At 31.9% G+C, this 22,427-nt stretch overlaps 1 protein-coding gene across 5 annotated transcripts in view; it reads left to right on the forward strand.

The window, feature by feature from the left end:
* WWP1 (WW domain containing E3 ubiquitin protein ligase 1) overlaps positions 1–22,427 on the forward strand; it is a 143,910-nt gene that overhangs the window by 71,588 nt on the left and 49,895 nt on the right. For 4 of the 5 annotated variants that reach the window (XM_051970797.1, XM_051970800.1, XM_051970798.1 and 1 more), the window contains 5 exons: positions 4,213–4,351; positions 15,875–15,999; positions 20,227–20,364; positions 20,463–20,529; positions 21,887–22,071. In XM_051970797.1, the coding sequence (XP_051826757.1) occupies positions 4,213–4,351; positions 15,875–15,999; positions 20,227–20,364; positions 20,463–20,529; positions 21,887–22,071 (654 nt within the window). The remainder of the gene's footprint in view (positions 1–4,212; positions 4,352–15,874; positions 16,000–20,226; positions 20,365–20,462; positions 20,530–21,886; positions 22,072–22,427) is intronic. The other variant, XM_051970801.1, reaches the window with a different exon arrangement.

Below are 22,427 nucleotides of genomic sequence, written 5' to 3' on the forward strand. Positions count from 1 at the left end.
ACAGTGTTAAGTGTGGATCCATGCCTAATTTCTACCATACTAATTTCCAGTTATCCCAGCAGTTTTTGTCAAATAATGACTTAGCCCAAAAGTTAGGATCTTTGGCTTTGTCAAACATTAGATTGCTATAGTTGACTATTTTGTCTTGTGAACCTAACCTATTCCACTGATCAACTAATCTATTTCTTAGCCAATACCAAATGGTTTTGGTGACTGCTACTTTATAATATAGTTTTAGATCAGGTACAGCTAGGCCACCTTCATTTAATTTTTTTTTCATTAATTCCCTTGAGCTCTCGATCTTTTGTTCTTCCATATGAATTTTGTTGTTTTTTTTTCTAGATCATTAAAATATTTTCTTGGAAGCCTGATTGGTATAGCACTAAATAAATAGATTAGTTTAGGGAGTATTGTCATCTTTATTATATTCGCTTGGCCTATCAAAGAGCAATTAATAGTTTCCAATTATTTAAGTCTGATTTAAGTGGAAAGTTTTTTGTAATTTTGCTTATCTAGTTCCTGACTTTCCTTTGGTAGATAGATTCCCAAATATTTTATGTTGTCAACAGTTATTTTGAATGGATTTTCTCTTTGTATCTCTTGCTGTTGGATTTTGTTGGTGATGTATAAAAGTGCTGAGGATTTATGGGGATTTATTTTGTATCCTGCAACTTTGCTAATGTTATGAATTATTTCTGATAGTTTTTAGTAGAATCTCTGCGGTTCTCTAAGTATACCATCATATCATCTGCAAAGAATGATAGTTTGGTTTTCTCATTGCCTACTCTAATTCCTCTAATCTCTTTCTCGACTCTTATTGCTTAGGCTAGTACTTCTAATACAATATTGAATAACAATGTTGATAGTGGGCAACCTTGCTTCACTCCAGATCTTACTGGGAAAGGTTCCAGTTTTTCCCCATTGCATATGATGCTTACTGATAGTTTTAAATATATGCTCCTGACTATTTTAAGGAAAAGTCCATTTATTCTGATACTCTCAAGTGTTTTTGTTAGAAATGGATGTTGGATTTTATCAAATGCTTTTTCTGCATCTATTGAGATGATCATATGGCTTTTGTTAGTTTGGTTATTGATATAGTCAATTATGCTAATAGTTTCCTAATATTGAACCAGCCCTGCATTCCTGGTATAAATCCTACTTGGTCATAGTGTATTATCCTGGAGATGATTTTCTGTAATCTTTATGCTAATATTTTATTTAAGATTTTAGCATCAATATTCATTAGGGAAGATTGGCCTATAATTTTCTTTCTCTGTTTTCAGCCTGCCGGGTTTAGGGATCAGTACCATGTCTGTGTTGTAAAAGGAGTTTGGTAGGACTTCTTCAATCCCTATTTTTTCAAATAGTTTATTTAACATTGGAGTTAATTGTTCTTTAAATGTTTGGTAGAATTCACATGTAAATCCATCTGTTCCTGGGGATTTTTTCTTAGAGAGTTGGTTAATAGCTTGTTCTATTTCTTTTTCTAAGATGGGACTGTTTAGGATATTTACTTCTTCCTCTTTTAATCTGGGCAAGCTATAATTTTTGAAGGTATTCTTCTATTTCATTTAAGTTGTCAAATTTATTGGCATAAAATTAGGCAAAGTAACTCCTAATTATTGCTCTAATTTCCTCTTCATTTGTGGCGAGTTCTCCCTTTTCATTTTTAAGACTAACGGTTTGATTTTCCTCTTTCCTTTTTTTAATCAGATTTACTAAGGGTTTGTCTATTTTGTTGATTTTTTCATAGAACCAACTCTTAGTTTTATTAATTAATTCAATAGTTTTTTTACTTTCAATTTTATTGATCTCTCCTTTTATTTTTAGAATTTCAAGTTTAATGTTTGACTAGGGTTTTTTTTATTTGTTCCTTTCCTAGCATTTTTAGTTGCAAACCCAATTCATTGACTTTTTCTTTCTCTATTTTATGCAAGTAGGCCTCTAGAGATATGAAATTTCCCCTTATTACCGCTTTGGCTGCATCCCACATGTTTTGGTATGATGTCTCATTATTGTCGTTTTCTTGGGTGAAGTTATTAATTATGTCTATGATTTGCTGTTTCACCCAATTATTCTTTAGTATGAGATTATTTAGTTTCCAATTATTTTTTGGTCTACTTTCCCCGGCTTTTTGTTGAATGTAATTTTCATTGCATCGTGATCTGAAAAGGATGCATTTACTATTTCTGTCTTACTGCACTTGAGTTTGAGGTTTTTATGTCCTAATATATGGTCAGTTTTTGTATAGGTTCCATGAACTGCTGAAAAGAAAGTGTACTCCTTTCTGTCTCCATTTCGTTTTTTTCCAGAGATCTATCATATCTAACTTTTCTAGTATTCTATTTACCTCTTTGACTTCTTTCTTATTTATTTTGTGGTTTGATTTTTCCTTGCTTCTCTTTTAATTTTAGGTACATTGATTTTGTTTATACAAAACCTTTTTAACTTGATGAAATCAAAATTGTCCATTTTACTTTCTTTGATCATGTTTAATCATTTGTTTGGTTTTGAGCTCTTCCTTAATCCATAGATTTGATAAGTAATTTCTTTAATCTCTCATTTATGATGTTATCCTTTAAATCATGTACCAGTTTGCAGCTTATTTTCATAAGTGATGTAAGATGTTGACCTATACCTTCCAGTTTATTAGTTTTTATTATTGTTGTTATTATTATTATTACTCCTACTGGAGAAATATAGTATGCAAAAACAATGAAGTATGTATACAAGATAATTTGAGGAGGAAGCAGAGAGCACCTGCAATTTCAAAGGTCTGGTAAGGCTTTTTCCAGGTCTTGATGGAAAATAGAAACTGACAAGTAGAGGTAAGGCAGTAGTGCTATCTGGATATGAGTTGGGAAGAGGGAAGAAAAGAATCTTTTATCTCAGTCTGTGGAAAGATGGAGATTGAGGAGTAGGAATGTGAAAGGGTGAATTTTGAAGTAATCCCAAAAAAGTAATGTAGATCCAGAATGTGAAGAGTTTTAAATGCGAAACAGTAGAGTTTATTTTTTTTCCTAGAAGAATATGGAGTCAATAAAAGTCATTCTTTTAAAAATACAGAGATATTTTTTATTCATTTTCTCTTTACTTCACAAACAAAACCCTTCTATCCCTGCTGATTGACTCCTCTTTTGTGACAAAGATAAAAATTTAGCAAAAACACCTGATACAGTGACTCTGGAAATGTATGTAAAATTCTCTGTTTCTCAGCTATGAAAAAGAAAGATATTTCGTTTCTTTTTTATTTTTTCTTTTCTTTTCTTTTTCTTTTTGTTTTCTGGCCTATGTATGCAAAAATGTTTTTAGCAGCCCTTTTTGTTGTGTCAAGGAACTGGAAATTGAGTGGATGCCCTTCTTTTGGGAAATAGCTGCATAAGTTATAGTAAGTGAATGTAATGGAATATTACTGTTCTATAAGAAATGATAAGCAGGCTGATTTTTAAAAAGACTTGTATGAACTGATGCTAAGAGAAGTGAGCAGAATCAAGAGAGTGTTGAACACGGCCATAGGATTATGTGATGGTCAGCTGTGATGGACTTGGCCCTTTTCAACAGTGAGGTGATTCAAGACAAATTCCAATAGAATTGTAATGTAAAGAACCATTTTCATCCAGAGAAAACTGTGGATATTGCATGCACAATATTTTCACTGTTGTTATTCTTTGCTTGGTTTTTTCTTTTTCCTCTTTTGGTCTTATTTTTCTTGTGCAGCATGACAAATATGGAAATATGTTTAGAAGAATTGCATGCTTAACCTATAGTGGATTGCTTGCTGTCTAGGAGAGGGGAATTAAGGGATAGGGAGAGAAAAATTTGGAACAAGTGAATGTTGAAAATCTTTGCATAAATTTAGAAAAATAAAATATTAAAAAAAAACCAACTGTTTGGAACTTTTGATGGTTTTTCATTTGTTCTGAGTTTGGCTTGCTTTTAACGATCCTTTCATTTATTTCACAATCATTGTGTGTATTCTATTGGTTCTGATTATTGTATTCTGTGTCAACCCATAGATTTCGTCCATATTTTGCTTAATCTTTTGTATTCATCATTTCTTATAGCTGAAGGTTCTTGACAGGATTAACTAGCATACTTGTGCTTCTATCAGATTCTGAGACATAGGACATTTAGAACATAAATTATATGCATATCTTTTTTTTTTTTTTTGTAAAACAAATGCTTTATTAATTGTCATGTTTCTGTCAGTTTCTAGTGCCAAACTGAAAAGAAAAAAGAACTGGTTTGGAACAGCTATCTATGCAGAATTATCCGTAGATGGAGAAATTAAAAAAACAGCAAAATCTAGTAGTTCTTCTAATCCAAAGTGGGATGAACAATTAACCGTGTAAGTATTTTGTTTTTAATAAATTGTGTTTGTGTAACATTGTTTCACCATCAAATCATACTGTGATATCTCTTAATGCCATGGAGGTGATTGTGGATACTCAAATATTATATAAGTAGTACATTAGCTTTGATTTTTACCATAGCTGATATAAAAGTAGATACTATCTAGTACCTACATTATGTTAAGTGTTTTATAATTATTATCTAATTGATGTGTACAACAATCCTGGGAGGTAGGTGGTATTATCTATTACCTATTTTAAAGATGCAAAAATTTGTGCACACAGGTGAAGTGATTTTTGCCCAGGTTAATACTAGCTAAGAAGTTTCCAAGGCTGGAATTAAACTCAGGTTTTCCTGATTTGAGGCCTAATCCACTGCATCACCTAGCTATCCTGTACCATGTAGTTGGAAAAGCTTAGAGGTATTCTTGTGACATACTTGCTACTTTCCAAAGACTAGTCTGCACAGAGGCTGCTAGAGGGCTGATCAACTAGGTGATGAATTCTTTGGCCATAGTAACCATGAAATAAAGAAAAACACAAATTCTTTAAGTCCTGTGAACCCTCTATCTTCTTTTGTGGATACTGTGGCAGTATAGTAGAAAAGGGAGCAGATGGTGCTAAGAATTGCATAGTCTCTAGGTTAAAAGCTACTTAATTGTTATCTTAAATGAAAGATCATTGTCCACCAATTTATAAATTCATATCTTATTGGAGAAATAGGAGTTGCATATTAGTGGAATTGATTTCATTGTCATCTCTAAAGAAAGCACAAAATTTAATTTAGGGAAATATTTGCTTCTCTTGCTTTGCAATGTTATTCTTAAGTAAGAGTATAAAGACTACTATGAAGATAGTTTAAATTTATGTTGTTGAGGAGATACAGAAATTTTACAAATTATTAAAACAAAGATCCTATCATTAAATCATACAACAGGTTGTCTGCTCTGCTTTGATTACAGAGCAGTAGATCAGCACAGAAGTTACACAAACACCAGAGTGTACCCCAAAACACCAGAATTTAACAGGACTTGGCCACACCCACGCAGCACCAAGAATGACTCAGCACAACTACAGTGCAGCTGCGCAGCAGTTTGGGGCTCTGCCCATGGCAGTGATACTTCCCGCTGTCTGCTCATCCCAGGGCAGCCTCTTCCTACAGCAGGGTTCCACCTAGGGCAGTCATACTTCCGGCACAGTGGTAGCTTTGTCCACTTACTTCCACAGCAGCGTGGCCACTCTTTGCAGCCTGTTGCCAGGACAGCTACTGTCTATCTGTCCCTCTTTTGTAGAGGAAGCTGACAACCTCCTTTCCCCAAAGGCAGACTCTTAAGGGCTTTTAAAAAATGAGTAAAAAAGCCAAGTGAGCTTCAACTATGGATAGCTTCTATACAGAAAGAGAGCAGATTTCCAACCGTGAGGAGACTAATAGCAGACAATCTTCAGACAAAACCCCAAAGGGAGATATAATCTGGTCCCCAACACACAAAGCTCTCCTAGAAGATCTTTAAAAAGAGCTAGAAGAAAAATGGGGAAAGGAAAGAGAAGCTCTGCAAGAGATTTGTAAAAGGCATATAACCCATTAAAAGAAAGATTTGATAAAGTGGAAAAAGAAAACAACTTCTTGAAATGTGAAATGGAAAGATAAAGAACTCCCAGGGAAACAGAATTTATGAATTGGAAAAGATAAAGTACTCCCAGGAAAGTAAGATTTGTGAATTGGAAAAGATAAAGAATTCATTAAAAAAAAAAATAGTGAAATGGAAAAAAATCCATAGAGCAAAACAACTCATTTAAAAACTAAATTGGACATATACAAAAAGAAGTAAAAAAAAAAAAAAAAGTTAATGAAGAAAAGAACTCATTAAAAGTCAGAATTGAATAGAAATGAACACAATTTGTTGAGACATCAAGAATCAATCAAGCAAAACCAAAAAAAAAAAAAAAAGAAAAGAAAAGAAAAAATAGAAAAAAAAGTTAAATATCTACTTGGAAAAACATCAGACCTAGAAAATAGATCTAGGAGAGATGATCTGAGGATTATTGGACTTCCTGAAAATTATGATGAAAAAAAGATCTTAGACATTATTTTATAGGAAATCATCAAAGAGAACTGCCTAGATGTAATAGAATCAGAAGGTAAAATAGATTTTGAAAGAATTCATTGAACACCTTCTGAAAGAGACCCTCTCTCCTCCCCCTCCCCACCCCAAAGAATATTATGGCTAAATTTCAGAACTATCAGACTAAAGGAAAAAATATTACAAGCAGCCAGGAAAAAAAAATTAAAAATCAAGGAGCCACAATAAGGATCATTCAGGATCTAGCAGCTTTCACACTAAGAGATTGAAGGGCCTGGAATATGATATTCTATAAGGCAGAAGAATTTGGAATGCAGTCTAGAATAAACTACCCAGCTAAGCTGAGCAAAATTTTTCTTCCAGGGAAGAAAATGGACATTCAATGAAACAGATGAATTCCATTTATTCCTAATGAAAAAACCAGAGCTAAACAAAAAAATTTGACCTCCAAATATACGACTCAAGAGAAGCATAAAAGATAAAAAGAACTCTTGAGAACTGTATTTCTGTCACGGACATACATAAAAAGTGTGTGTATAATTTGATTTTACTGTTATAATATTAAAAAAGGAAGTAGAAGTGGAAAGGGGATTATATCAGGAACAGGGAAAAGGGGAGATAAAAAGAGGGAAATTACATCCCACAAAGAGACAAAGGAAACCTATCATATCTGAGGGAATTAAAGGAGGGGGAGGAACTTTGTGTGAATTTTACTCTCGTTGAGTTTGGCACAAAGAGAAAATATTAGACATATTTGATTTAGAGAGAAACTTCTCTCACCTCATTAAAAAGTGGGAGAAGAAAAGGGAAAAACAAAAGAATAGGCTAAATAGAAGGGAATACAGAAAACATAAGGGAAAGGTATAAGAAAGGGGCAGGGACTCAAAGGGGATTGAAGGGATTCTAAAGAGGGAGAGCTGCATGAGGCAAGTGGTGCCCATAAGTTTCATCCTGGGGAAGGGGGTATGAGGGAAAAGGAAAAGAAAAGTATAATCTGGGGATAATATGATGGCAGGAAATACAGAATTAGTTTTTTTTTTTTTTAATTTTTATTTAATAATTACTTTATATTGACAGAATCCATGCCAGGGTAATTTTTTTTACAACATTATCCCTTGTACTCGTTTCTGTTCCGATTTTTTTTCCCCTCCCTCCTTCCACCCCCTCCCCTAGATGGCAAGCAGTCCTTTATATGTTGGATATGTTGCAATATATCCTAGATACAATATATGTTTGCAGAACCGAACAGTTCTCTTGTTGCCACATTCGTTTCCCAGTGTTCTTTCTTTGGGTGTAGCTGCTTTTGTCCGTCATTTATCAATTGAAACTCAGGTCTCTTTGTCAAAGAAATCCACTTCCATCAAAATATGTCCTCATACAATATCGTTGTTGAAGTGTATAATGATCTCCTGGTTCTGCTCATTTCACTTAACATCAGTTCATGTAAGTCTCGCCAGTCCTCTCTGTATTCATCCTGCTGGTCATTTCTTACAGAACAATAATATTCCATAACATTCATATACCACAATTTACCCAGCCATTCTCCAATTGATGGGCATCCATTCATGGAAATACAGAATTAGTAATTTTAACCGTAAATGTGAATTGGATGAATTCTCCCATAAAATGGAGGTGGATAGCAGACTATATCAAAAGCCCAAATCCTACAATATGTAGTTCCAGGAAAAATATTTAAAGCAGGGTGATACATACAGAATAAAAATAAAGGGCTGGAGCAGAATCTATTATACTTCAGGTAAAGTAAAAAAAGCAGGGGCAGCCATCCTGATCTCAGATCAAGCAAAAGCAAAATTTGATCTAATTAAAAGAGATAAGGAAGGAAACTATATCTTGGTAAAGAGTAGCATAGACAATGAAGCAATATCAATACTAAACATATATGCATCAAGTGGTATAGCATCTAAATTCCTAGAAGTTAAGAGAGTTGCAAGAAGAAATAGACAGCAAAATTATAATAGTGGGAGATCTCAACCTTCCACTCTCAGAATTAGATAACTCAAACCACAAAACAAATAAGAAAGAAGTTAAAGAGGTAAATAGAATATTAGAAAGTTAGGTATGATGGAGAAAACTGAATGGAGACAGAAAGGAATATACTTTCTTCTCAGCAGTTCATGGAACCTATACAAAAATTGACCGTATATTAGGACATAAAGACCTCAAAATTAAATGCAGAAAGGCAGAAATAGTAAATGCATTCTTTTCAGATCATGATGCAATAAAAACTGGATTCAACAAAAAGCTAGGAGTAAATAGACCAAAAAGTAATTGGAAACTAAATAATCTCATTCTAAAGAATGAATTGGTGAAACAGAAAATCATAGATACAATTAATAATTTCACCCAAGAGAATTACAACAATGAGACAACATACCAAAATTTGTGGGATGCCACCAAAGAGGTAATATCTATATCTCTAGAGGCTTACTTGAATAAAATAGAGAAAGAAAAGATCAATGAATTGGTCTTGCAACTTAAAAAGCTAGAAAAAGAGCAAATTTAAAACCCCCAATCAAACACTACACTTGAAATTCTAAAATTAAAAGGAGAAATTAATAAAATTGAAAGTTTAAAAAAAACTATTGAATTAATAAATAAAACTAAGAGTTGGTTTTATGAAAAATCAACAATTTTTATGAAAAATCTTTGGTAAATTTGATTAGAAAAAGGAAAGAGGAAAATCAAATTGTTAGTCTTTAAAATGAAAAGGGAGAACTTTCCACCAATGAAGAGGATATTAGAGCAATAATTAGGAGTTATTTTGCCCAACTTTATGCCAATAAATTTGATAACCTAAGTGAAATGGATGACTACCTTCAAAAATATAGCCGGCCCAGATTAACAGAGGAGGAAGTAAATTGTTTAAATAGTTCCATTTCAGAAAAAGAAATAGAACAAGCTATTAATCAACTCCCTAAGAAAAAGTTTCCAGGACCAGATGGATTTACATGTGAATTCTACCAAACATTTAAAGAACAATTAACTCCAATGTTATATAAACTATTTGAAAAAATAAGGAATGAAGGACTCCTACCAAATTCCTTTTATGATGCAGACATGGTACTGATAACTAAACCAGGTAGGTTGAAAACAGAGAAAGAAAATTATAGACAAATCTTCCTAATGAATATTGATACAAAAATCTTAAATAAAATATTAGCAAAAAGATTACAGAAAATCATCCCTCATATAATACACCACGACCAAGTAGGATTTATACTAGGAATTCAGGGTTGGTTCAGTATTAGGGAAACGATTAGTATAATTGACTATATCAATAACCAAACTAACAAAAACCATATGATCATCTCAATAGATGCATAAAAAGCATTTGATAAAATCCAACATACATTCCTATTAAAAACACTTGAGTATAAGAATTAATGGACTTTTACTTGAAATACACAATAGCATCTATTTAAAACTATCAGTAAACATCATATGGGGATAAACTGGAACCATTCTCAGAAAAATCAGGAGTGAAACAAAGTTGCCCACTATCACTATTACTATTCAATATTGTATTAGAAATGCTAGGCAATAAGAGTTGAGAAAGAGATTAAAGAAATTAGAGCAGTTAATGAGGATACCAAATTATCACTCTTTGCAGATGATATGATGGTATACTTAGAGAACCCCAGAGATTCTACTAAAAAGCTATTAGAAATAATCCACAACTTTAGCAAAGTTGCAGGACACAAAATAAATCCACATAAATCATTAGTATTTTCGTACATCACCAACAAAATCCCACAGCAAGTGATACAAAGAGAAATTCCATTTAAAATAAACTGTTGACAGTATAAAATATTAGGGAATCTATCTGACTAAGGAAAGTCAGGAACTATATGAACAAAACTACAAAACACTTTCCACACAAATAAAGTCAGATTTAAACAATTGGAAAAATATTAAATGCTCTTGTATAGGCCGAGTGAATATAATAAAGATGACAATACTACCTAAACTAATTTGTTTATTTAGTGCTATACCAATCTATAGAAAATTAATTCTATTACATTCTATTAAAATAGAAACAATTTTAATGACCTAGAAAAAAATAACAAAATTCATATGGAAGAACAAAAGGTTAAGAATTTCAAGGGAACTAATGAAAAAAAAAAAATCAAATGAAGGCAGTGTACCTGATCTAAAACTATATTACAAAGCAATGGTCACCAAAGCCATTTGATATTGGCTAAGAATTAGACTAGTTGATCTTTAGGTTATGTTCCCAAGACAAAATAGTCAATAACTATAGCAATCTAGTGTTTGACACACCCAAAGATCCCAACCTTTGGTGTAAGAATTTTCTATTTGACAAAAACTGCTGGGAAAATTGGAAATTAGTATGGCAGAAACTAAGCATGGACCCACACTTGTATACCAAGTTAAGATCAAAATGGGTTCATGATATAGGCATAAAGAATGAGATTATAAATAAATTAGAGGAATATAGGATAGTTTACCTCTCAGACTTGTGGAGGAGGAAGGAATTTGTGATCAAAGAAGAACTAGAGATCATTATTGATCACAAAATAGAAAATTTTGATTATATCAAATTGAAAAATTTTTGTACAAACAAAACTAATGCAGACAAGATTAGAAGAGAAGCAATAAACTGGGAAAACATTTTTACAGTTAAAGGTTCTGATAAAGGTGTCATTTCCAAAATATATAGAAAATTTACTCTAATTTATAAGAAATCAAGCCATTCTCCAATTGATAAATGGTCAAAGGATATGGACAATTCTCAGATGAAGAAATTGAAACTATTTCTAGCCATATGAAAAGATGCTCCAAGTCATTATTGATCAGAGAAATGCAAATTAAGACAACTCTGAGATACCACTACACACCTGTCAGATTGGCTGAGATGACAGGAAAAGATAATGCTGAATGTTGGAGGAAATGCAGGAAAACTGGGACACTGATGCATTGTTGGTGGAGTTGTAAATGTGTGGTAGCCCTTTTTTGTAGTGGCTAGAAACTGGAAATTGAATGAATGCCCATCAGTTGAAGAATGGTTAGGTAAATTGTGGTATATGAACGTTATGGAATATTATTATTCTGTAAGAAGTGACCATCAGGATGAATACAAAGAGGCTTGGAGAGACCTACATGAACTGATGCTAAGTGAAATGACCTGAACCAGGAGATCATTATATACTTCATCAACAATACTATATGAGGATATATTCTGATGGAACTGGATATCTTCGATAAAGAGAAGATCCAATTCAGTTCCAATTGATCAATGATGGACAGAATCAGCTACACCAAGAGAAAGAATACTGGGAAATGAATGTGGGACTACTTGCATTTTTATTTTTTCTTCCCAGATTATTTTTACCTTCTGAATCCAATTGTTGTGCAACAAGAGAATTGTACAGATCTGCACACATGCATTGCATCTAAGATATACTTTAACATGTTTAACATGTATGAGACAGTCCACCATCTAGGGGAGGGGATCGAGGGAGGGAAAGGAAAAGGTGGAACAAAATTGAGTACAAGGGGGAGAGTGTTGAAAAATTACCCATGCATATGTTCTGTCAATAAAAAGCTATAATTAAAAAAAAAAATGAAAGAAAAGAAAAGGTAGACACGATATGTAGTATCTATATAGGATTTCTTGAAATGGAAATTTATTGCTTTATATTTTGAATCCTCTCTTGTTCTGTTGTGCATATGGCAATTTTTTATTTTCCTCTTTTTTATTTAAATATAAAATAATTTTTTTAAGAGAATAAAAAAAAATGAATAAGCCAAATGAAAGAGGTGTAAAAATATACTGAAGAAAACTCCATAAAAAAGTAGAATTGACTAGATGGAAAAGGACATACAACAATTTACCAAAGAGAAAAAGTCCAGAATAAATAGAATTGACCAAATAGGAAAAGAAACACACAAGTTCACAGAGAAAAATGGCTCCTTATAATTTAGAATTGGGCAAGTGGAAGCTAAGGACTTCATGTGTCAACAAGAAACAATAAAACTAAATCAAAAGAATTTAAGAAAGAAGAAGAAAATTTGAACTATTGTGTTGAAACAGCAATTCATCTTGAAACTAGATCAAGAGAGATGATTTAAGAATTATTAGACTACCTGAAAGCTGTGATTTTTTTTAAAAAGAGCTTGAACATCATCTTCTAGGAAATTATTGAAGAAAACTGACCTTTTCTAGAAGCAGATGGTAAAATAGAATTGAAAAATCTTATTTATCTTCTCCTGCACGAGAAACCAACATGAAAAATTTAAGAAATATCATAGCCAAATTCCAGAACTTTCAGCTCGAAGAGAAAACATTGCAAAGCAGCCCAAAAGAAACAGTTTGAAAGTCATGGAGTCACAGTCAGGATACCCTGCGATTAAGTATTAAAGAATTGGAGGGTTTAGAAATATGACATTTCTGAGAACAGAGGAGCTGGGACTATAACCAAGATTTATCTACCCAGAAAAACTTTTTTGGAGAAAAATAGATGGATATTCAGTGAAATAGGGCATTTTAAAGCATTCCCAATAATAAAACCAGAGTTGAATAGAAAAGTTGATTTTCAAATTCAATACTCAAGAGAAACATAAAAAATAAAGAAGAAAGATGAAATTATAAAGGATTCGATGAGTTGTATTCCTAGATGGAAAGATAATTGTAATTCTTAATAACTTTCTGATTATAAGGAGGGCAGTTGGAATGAAATATATAGAAAGAGGCCATGAATATAAGTTAAATATGATTGGATATCTAAACAATTAAGAGATGAGGTAGGGGAAGGGAAAGGTGGAATGAGTTGAATTATCTCTTATAAAAATGTTTTTACAGTACAGAGGAGGGGAACATTTGAACCTTACTCATACACAGATAGAAACTGATCTTACCCAATAGAAGGAGAAACAGATAAGAGAAGGGGAACAGAAGGCTGTAGAAAGCTTTGGGGAGATGGTAATCAAGAGCAAAATATTCTTGAAGATGTATTTTGAAGAGAATATGATAAATAGAGGGGAAATGGGATGGAGGGAAATAACAAAATAATAATTGTGAAAAAAAATTTAGAGCAAGTTTCTCTGATAAATAATTCAGTTGTCAAACAGCACTAAATCAAATGCATAAAAAAACAGCCATTCTCCAATTGATAAACAAAGAATATGAACAGTTTTTAGATGAAGTAATCAGAATTATCTATTGTCAGATGAAAAAAATTTTAATTTACTATTGATTAGAGAAATGGAAATTATTATGATTTTGAGCCAATATCCCATACCTATCATATTGGTGAATGTGACAGAAAAGATAAATGACAAGTGTTGGTGAGGATGTGGGCAAATTGAGATATTAGTGCATTGTTGGTGGAGTTGTGAACTATTTCAAGTATTCTGGAGAGCAATTTGAAACTGTGTTCAAAGAGCTTTAAAATTATGTACAACCTTTGATCCAGCAATACTAGTCCTGTGTCTATAAAAAGAAAAAGGACTACAAAAACTTCTTATAATATCTCTGCTAGGGGCAAAAAAATTGGAAATTGAGGGGATATCCATTAGTTCTGGAATGGCTAAACAATTTATTGTATATGATTGTAACTGAATACTGTTGTGCTATAAGAAATAATGAACAGAAGATTCTGAGAAAAACTTGAAAAGTTATATATGAATTTAAGCAAAGTGAAATGATTAGGACCAGAAAAACATTGTACACAGTAATAGTAGTAGTGTGATCAACTAAATGACTTGGCTAGTCTCAGCAAGACAGTAATCCAAGAGAAATCTGAAGAATTTATGGTAAAAAATGTTATCTACCTTCAGATAAAGAATCGATAGGATCTAAATGGAGGTTGAAGCATACCTTTAAAAATTTTTCTTTTTTTAATTTGGTATAGGGGTAATTGTGTTTTCTGTTATAGCATAAATAAAATAGAAAGATGTTTTATGTGACTGAACATAGATAACCTATATTAAATTGCCTGCCTTCTTAATGAGTGGGAAAAGGAAGAAAATGAACTATTAAATATATGCCCAAAATGAGTAAGAAAAATCTCAAAAGATGCAAATTGAAATGTCATATTGTACACTGATTACTTGTGAATGACTTAGCTATTTTCAGCAATATAGTGATCTGAGATAATTCAGAAGGACTTAAGATATTAAAAGTTTTGATTACATGTAAGAGAAAAATAAAATTAAATGCAAAAAAAAATTTGTAGTCAAAATAAGTAAAGCTGAATTTTTATCTTTGCATTATGTAAGTTGTACTTCATTTTGGAAAAGACATTAAAAATCACATATTTGTGTATATACACATACACACACACTCTAACTTCATTTTGCAAGTGACAAAATTGAGCCCCAGATAGGCTGACTGACACTCCTGAGATCATATAGGAAATGTATGTATGAACCATGTCTCAAACCTAGGTTTCTATTCTCAGTTCACTTCTCTTTTGTCTATGTCAAAAAAGGACTCACTTAGAAATTTAATTGTATAAATAAAACTTTAAGGATGTGTTGACCTGGGATTGCCCTTTTTTTTTTTTTTTTGACTTTTTTTCCCTTTTGTTTCTCAGGCTCATAGGTTACATATTAAATGCTATAGTAGTTAAATCTTATGAAACTCATTTAATATTTTAAAGTTAATTTGGCATGCTGTCAACCAGGTTTTAGCAACTGATTTCAAATACTTTACAAGTTCCTATATGTATTAAAATAGAGTTACTACATAAGGAGAATATACGTTTTAACCTATACTTGAATATAATTATAAATCATTCTTATGTAGTCATTGGCTCTGTCCTTATTCATCACATTTGTCATTTCAGGTTCCTGTTTGTAGAAGTAACTAGCAATATTTATCTTAAAAATACTCTGTATTCTGTATTTTAGATTATTTTATTAAAACTTGGTTTCCCTGACACAGAATTTGTGAGGTTTTACTATCCTAGAAAAGACGGCTAAGTTGATGAAGTTCTGGGCTTGGAGTCAGAGACTCCTTTCTTCAAATCCAGTTCTAGATACTTAGTAACCATTTGACCCTAGCCAAGTCATTGAGCCCCATTTGCCACAGTTTCCTCATCTATAAAATGAACTAAAAGAAGAAATGGTAAACCACTCAAGAAACCCCAAATGGGGGGTCCCAAAGTCAGACATGACTGAAAGTGACTAACTATAACAACAGTTATACTAAAGAAATTATGAGGGGATTAAAATAATAGCATAGAAAGCACTGGACTTGAATTTGAGAGAGACCTATCTTCTAACTTTTTCTTTGCTGCATATTAGCCCTGTGTTCCTAGCTGAACCTTGGTTTTGTCATTTGTAAAATGGGAATAGTTAATTTTGCAGTGTCACAGTGTGGTTGTAAGAAAAATGTTTTTAAAATATAAAGCAATATTAATGTATCTTTTTTGTTCTGATTTTTTACTATAGGAATGTGACACCTCAGACCACATTGGAATTTAGAGTATGGAGTCATCATACTTTAAAAGCAGATGCATTATTAGGAAGAGCAACAGTAGATTTGAGGCAAGCTCTTGAAATACACAATAGAAAATGTAAGTCTTTTTAAAAAATTTCTACTATTTTATTTTATATTATTATTTAAGTTTAAAAAAATATGTGAGCAAGAAGTCAGTTGGTTTATTTTCTATGAAGCTTTATTAATATATGAGATAATTATTTGTTTTTTTAAGTGAATTTAAAAATTACTCATTTTTACCTATCTGATTAATTGAATAATTTAAATTCTTTAACACTAGCTTTCATTTATTTTTAGATTCAAATTTGAGCAAGCAAGGAAGTGGGAGGAAGGAAGGTGACTAGTAGGGTGCAGGGTGGATCTGGTGTAAGAAAGACCTGAATTCAGATCTCTCCATAGATACTAACTTTGTGACCTTTGGCAAGCCACTTAAGCTCCATTTGCCTCAAAGAGCTCAACTGTAAAATAGTGGTCATATTGGCACGTACCTCATAGGATTGTTGTATAAGTCAAATGAAATAATATTTTTAAAATGCTAAGTATAGTTTCTGAGAGTATAGTTTTCTGAGTGCTTAATGAATATTCTCATCTCCTTACCTATTCAGCTTTGATGGGTATTATTCTAGGCTTTGAGCCCATATATTCCTTTGCTTTCTGGAATATTATTTCCAAATTCTCCACTTCTTTATAGTGGTGGTCTGGTCATCTTGATTGTGTCTACTTAAAGTACTTTTCCTTTGACTTGGAATTTCTGTATTTCAGTTGTTCTTGGGAGTTTTCATTTGAGTTTTCATTTTATTTCAACTCTTCTCACTCTTTTCCAGGTTAAAATTTTGTTTTATTTTCTTGCTATTAAATAATTTCCTTTTTTTTTTTTTTTTCCAGCCTTACAAAGTTATTAGCTTCTGTTTGGTCCATTTTAATTTTCAGGGAGTTTGATATTTGTGCAGTATTTTGTACCACTTGTGCCAAATCGTTCATTCCCTTTTCAGTTTCTTCTTTGTTCTCATATCTCCTCCAATTTTTTTTCTCAAATAATATCATTGCATTTATTTAAAACATTAAAAAAAAATTTTTTTTTAACTCTTGTTTCAATTCTTTCAGAAATCCTTGTTGAGATTATGCCCAGGCTTTGTTTGTCTCTGAAGCAATGCTGTTAGATGTTTTGGACTCATTCTTTTTTGTTTTTGTATCTTGACTATCCATTTTACCATAATGGCTCATTTTGATGGGATTCTTCTCTCCTCCCGCTCCATTTTTCTAAGGACTTAAGTCTTGACTCTGCCCTCTTCTGGAGGGAAGATCTGGGCTAATCCCATTGTAGATTTCTTGGGGTGTTGAGTATTATGTTTTTCCAATGTGTCTAAAACTGGCTGGGCACCTGCAATCTGCTTCCAAAGTGGTTTGATACATGGTAAGGTCTGATTGTTGCCCTCTCAATCTGAGTTCTGCAAAATCCTGACCTGGCTTTGGGTCTGAGTAAGAATAGAATGCTATTGGACGCCATCTTAACAGCCAGCTGGAATGCTCTTTTAGCTTAGGACATGCAGAATTGTAGGCTCCTCTTCTGCCAGGGCTTGCATCCACGTTGTAACTTGTAAGCTGCTTTAATATTTGGAAGTAAGACCCTGCTTTGCACTGAAGTGAGAGCCACATGGCAACTGCTGTTGGCTCCTGGCTTTTGAACTTCCTTTTTTCTCTGTATATCACATAGGGCCTCCCTATAGTCAAAGAAATGCTATGACCTTGAATAGGTCCTCTTCTCACTCTACCCTGCATCTGTTATCCAGGACTGGGTAAGAGGTAACAGAATTGCCACTTGGTATTGTCCTTATCACAGTGCACCATTGTGGTTTGGGGGGTATCTCAGTAGGAATCTGAGATTTTTTTCTCTGGTGTACAGCTTCTGCTTTGTATCTCTATTGCTCCATGCACCATGCTCCTGGCCCAAATCCTGTGACCAGTGTCCCAAGTCTTTTCTTATCATCTCTCTATACTAAACTGGATCGGTTAGAAGACTAACATTTCCTCATCAGATTTCAGGCTGGTGTATTTTCTAGATCTGTTAGGAGTTTGTGGAGAGGAACTTGGATATATTGTTTCCTATTACTCTTATCATCTTAGCTTCATTTGTCATGTTAATTGAATTTAAATTTATTTTAAGTGTCTATTATCTAAATTATCTTAAGAGAATAGTTTTGTTTAGTGTTATTTGATGGAGACAGTTGTGTGGCTCAAAATATCTTCCCTGTCATCCTTAGGACTAATTTCTTTCTATCTATCCTGAATTTTCTTATGCATTGAGTTTTATGCAAGAAATATGTTGGTAGTTTTTCATTTTAAATAACAGACCATCTCTGACTGTTTGATAATTTAGTAGAGTATGCTGTACTTTATTGTACTTTATAGTGTAATAAAGAAAAAACTGGATTCAAGCAAAAATCTGTTTTTTCAAATACTGCCTTGTCTAATGGACCACAACAAGCTGTTTAATCTCTCTTGACTCTGTTTCTTTATGTGTATGATACAGAGAATAATACTTTTACTAACTCTCATTAAGTTTTTGTGTGATTCAGACTTAGTAATATAGGTAAAATAACTTTGTAAGTATAACAGTGTCAATATATGTGAAGTGTCATTATTCCTTAGAAAATGTGACAAGACAAGTGCTAAGTGGTTAAGAACTAATGAAAATAGGGATATCAAACCCAAGATGATGGGTGACTAATTGAAGAGAATCTTTCTTGTATAGAGAGAATGCCATAAAGACAAAGAGTTTATAGTTGGTTCAAGTAATAGCTTATACTAATTAACTAATGTAAGTTGACCATGTTTGAGAACCTATTTTATGTGTTTCTTTGGGATATGCCTTTGTTTTATGTTCATTGTTATATCAGTTATTATAATCAATTTATAGAGTTTTCAAACTGGAGAGATGCCTTTGAAAGAAAATTTAAACCTTGTTTGATTTAAAATTGAAAACTAAGACTCAGAAAGTCTTTGACTTACTCAGAGTCATGCAAGTAGTCAATGGGAAAACTAAGACCAGAAGCCACATCTCTTAATTTTAAGTTCAGTTCTAGAAAGAGAGAATGGAGAGCTAAATTTGGGGTTAGGAGAGAACTGGATTCAAATTCAAACCCTAATAGGGCTGTTGCAATGATCAAAAGAATTAATGTATGGAAAGCCCTTGGCAAAATTTAAAGTCCAGTAGAAATGTAAGCTACTATTATTGTTTTCATCATACTTCCTTTTGTAAGTAATAGCTCATATATGGTATAATATAAAAGAAACATTTTAATACCATACTAGCTATTTCCATCATTTTAGAATATTATCTTAGCACCTTTAGGAAACCAGAACTGCAGATTACAGGGAGTGTTCATAGTAGAGATTCACTGCAGTTTTGAATTTTTAGTATTTCTCTGTCTCTAGTGAAAAAAAAAAAAAGATTCCTCAAGATGAAAGGAAAAGTTAAAACGATGATAATGGTTGAAAAGAGTGTCTGTTTATTCTCTCATAGGAACAGGGGAACAAATTCTATTATTAAAGCTACTTGTATATTAAATTGAATAATTAGAAAATTTATTTTTGTTTCGATGTTTACTTAACACAATAAGGATTTGTCCTTGGTTACTAAGTAAAATTAAGTTTGCACATTTGGTTCCTAGCTCATTGGAGGCAAAGAACTTTTGTTAACTTAAATATATGTATGATAAGTGTCAAATTCATGAACTTGATCACATTTGTCAGAATTAGTTGACACTTTAAGCAGATTTCACCCTGGTTTGGGTGAATTTGGATTTGGAAATTTGAATTTAAGGAAAATATTTCAAAACAACATAGGTCCAATTTCTTGGTTTCAGAAACATTCACCATTACATTTCTTGGGCTTCATGCTCCCTGCCCCATGAATTTGCTTATATACTGAAGGAACAAACCTTGATAGATTAAAAATGGAATAATTAAAGATGTGATTGAGAGAGAGATGGCCAGTGATTTTTAACTAGTAAGTGGGAAGTTTGATTTTACTGGGTAAAAAGTAAAAGAAAGAGAGAGTAATAAGTGAAAGAGGTGGGAAAGGGAATGTGAATAGGTATGTGTTTGTGGGTGTGGATATTTCTCTAGTTTTTGAAGTTTACTTTTTATTTATTTTTTCTTTACCCAAAATAGTTGTTAAGAGAGTTGTATTATAATACTAATAACCATGTGTAGTTTTTTAGAAATCTCATTTTTACCTAAAAATGTCAGAAATTTTTTTTTTGTCAGAAATTTCTAAATTTGAATGTTTCCCTTTTTGTAGTGGAAAGAGTGAAAGAACAATTAAAACTTTCCCTGGAAAACAAGAATGGAATAGTACAAACTGGTGAACTGACAGTCGTGCTTGATGGATTAGTAGTTGATCAAGAAACGCTAACAAATTGCCCTTCAACTGCAGCCAGTAAGTGAATTTATATGCCTTTTAAATAAATAAATGAAAATGTGCCATTTTATTGAGAAAGAAAAAGGCCTTATTTTTATTTATTTCTTATTATTTAGTAGAAGTCCAACAGAATGGTGATGCCATGTATGAAAACGGAGAAACTTCATCAAGGACTACAACCAGGTTAGAAATGTTTGATTTTAATATTTGTACTAGTGAGAAGAAATGCATTTCTAATATTTGAAACTTTTTACTTTTAATTTTTATGCTTATATAATTAAAAGTTTCCAGTGAAAATATTCCTTAAAATATTTTAGGCATATGTTAGATTTGTGATAAATACAATTTAGTTCTTAATATTAGGAAGAAAACATGAATCATTTTCAGCCATTCTCCAACTGATGAGAATAATGGTTTTAATTACATAAAGTGGTTTAAATAGGATTACAAATAAAACCAATTGTATTGAAATGTGGTTTATGAAAATATTTCTAAAAATAAGTTCCTAGGCTCCTAGGTTAAAACCTTCTAGTGTGGGATAATTTTACCAGTGTGAAAGATTCTAAAAAATATAATCTAGTGGACCTAAAGCCTAGAAATGTGAGAATTTGTAGATTTTTGAATTGACTTATTCTTTAAAGTAGCCCATGTAAGAATTTAATATAGATATCTTAAATATCACTTTGCTGAAATTAATTCTGTTTAGTAAATTTGGTATAAGTTAGTTTAGGATCTGATGGTTTTATTTGTTGAATTATTAAAAAGTATCTCAAAAAGAGGTAATTTCCCATGTTAGGCAATTATCTAGCCTATATTTTACCTCAAGGTGTTAATTTGAACTAATATATTAACTTTTATAATTTTTCTGTATATTATTTAACCTCTTGTAGAAATGAAAGTTTTTGGCATTTAAATTTCTGCTAGTGTTTTTTATATAATAATTGTTCAGTAAATATTTGTTGATTTAAATTGCTTGTATTTTCTAGTAATGTATGTAAAATTTGCTGAGACAATTGGGGTTAAGTGACTTGCCCAGGGTCACACAGATAGAAAGAGTTAAGTGTCTGAAGTCACATTTGAACCCAGATCCTCCTGACTTAAGAGTTGGTACTCTATCCACTGCACCATTTAGCTGCCCCTTATTGTAATATTTTTAAAGGATTCAATATTGATGTTATTTTTCTTAAAGTTTTAGATACTGGTAGAAGTTTACGTTCATGTTATTTTATATAAATCATTAAGTTGATGTGCTTTTTTTGTGAGTTTTGTGAAAATTTTGTATACATATTATTTTGTATAGTGTATATATTTTGTATAGTGATATCTAAATGTTAGAATTGCTAATTTTCTTAAACTTTCTACTTCTGGTTAAAAATTGAATTTATAATATAATGAGACACACACATATATATCTTATTTTATTTCTGTGTTTTAAAAACAAAGCAAAGTTTGGTTCTGAATTATTCTTTTAAGATATCTTTTTACCTTAGAGTTTGTTTTTCTGTCAGGTTGTTTTGTGTAATGCAATTTTTTTTTAAAGATCTGCTATTGAAGTTGCTAATGGAATAGATAACCATACACCTACAAACTCAGTAGTGCAAAATTCATTCTGCATACCCGTACTCAATGGAGACAGCACACCCTCATCTCCTTCTCATGTTGCAACCAGACCTAAAAATACACCATCTTCAAAACCACTTACATCTCAGTCTGCCAATAACACTGGTAAGAAAGTTAAAACATTGAAAAATGATTTTAATGAAAATCTATAAAGTTTGATACATCATTCAATTTTTATTTTAACTATTTCTTGACTTTAAAATATTTGATTATTTTATATTATTGTCATAATAATATATATTACATGTATTATACATAATATATTACATTATAATTAATATTACTATAATGATATATTGTTATTTATATAGGAGTTTGGGGTTTAAAAATATTAAAAGAAAATTATTTAAGTTATTTGAGATTTCCCATGTTGTTTAAATGTTTCAGCCCACTTTGTAAATCTGTTAGAGAGGCTTTGTGTTGTAGTGAAATAAAAACCCTGCATTGGAGTAAGGAATTCT

Source organism: Antechinus flavipes, chromosome 1 (assembly GCF_016432865.1).
Source record: "Antechinus flavipes isolate AdamAnt ecotype Samford, QLD, Australia chromosome 1, AdamAnt_v2, whole genome shotgun sequence".
NCBI lineage: Eukaryota > Metazoa > Chordata > Mammalia > Dasyuromorphia > Dasyuridae > Antechinus > Antechinus flavipes.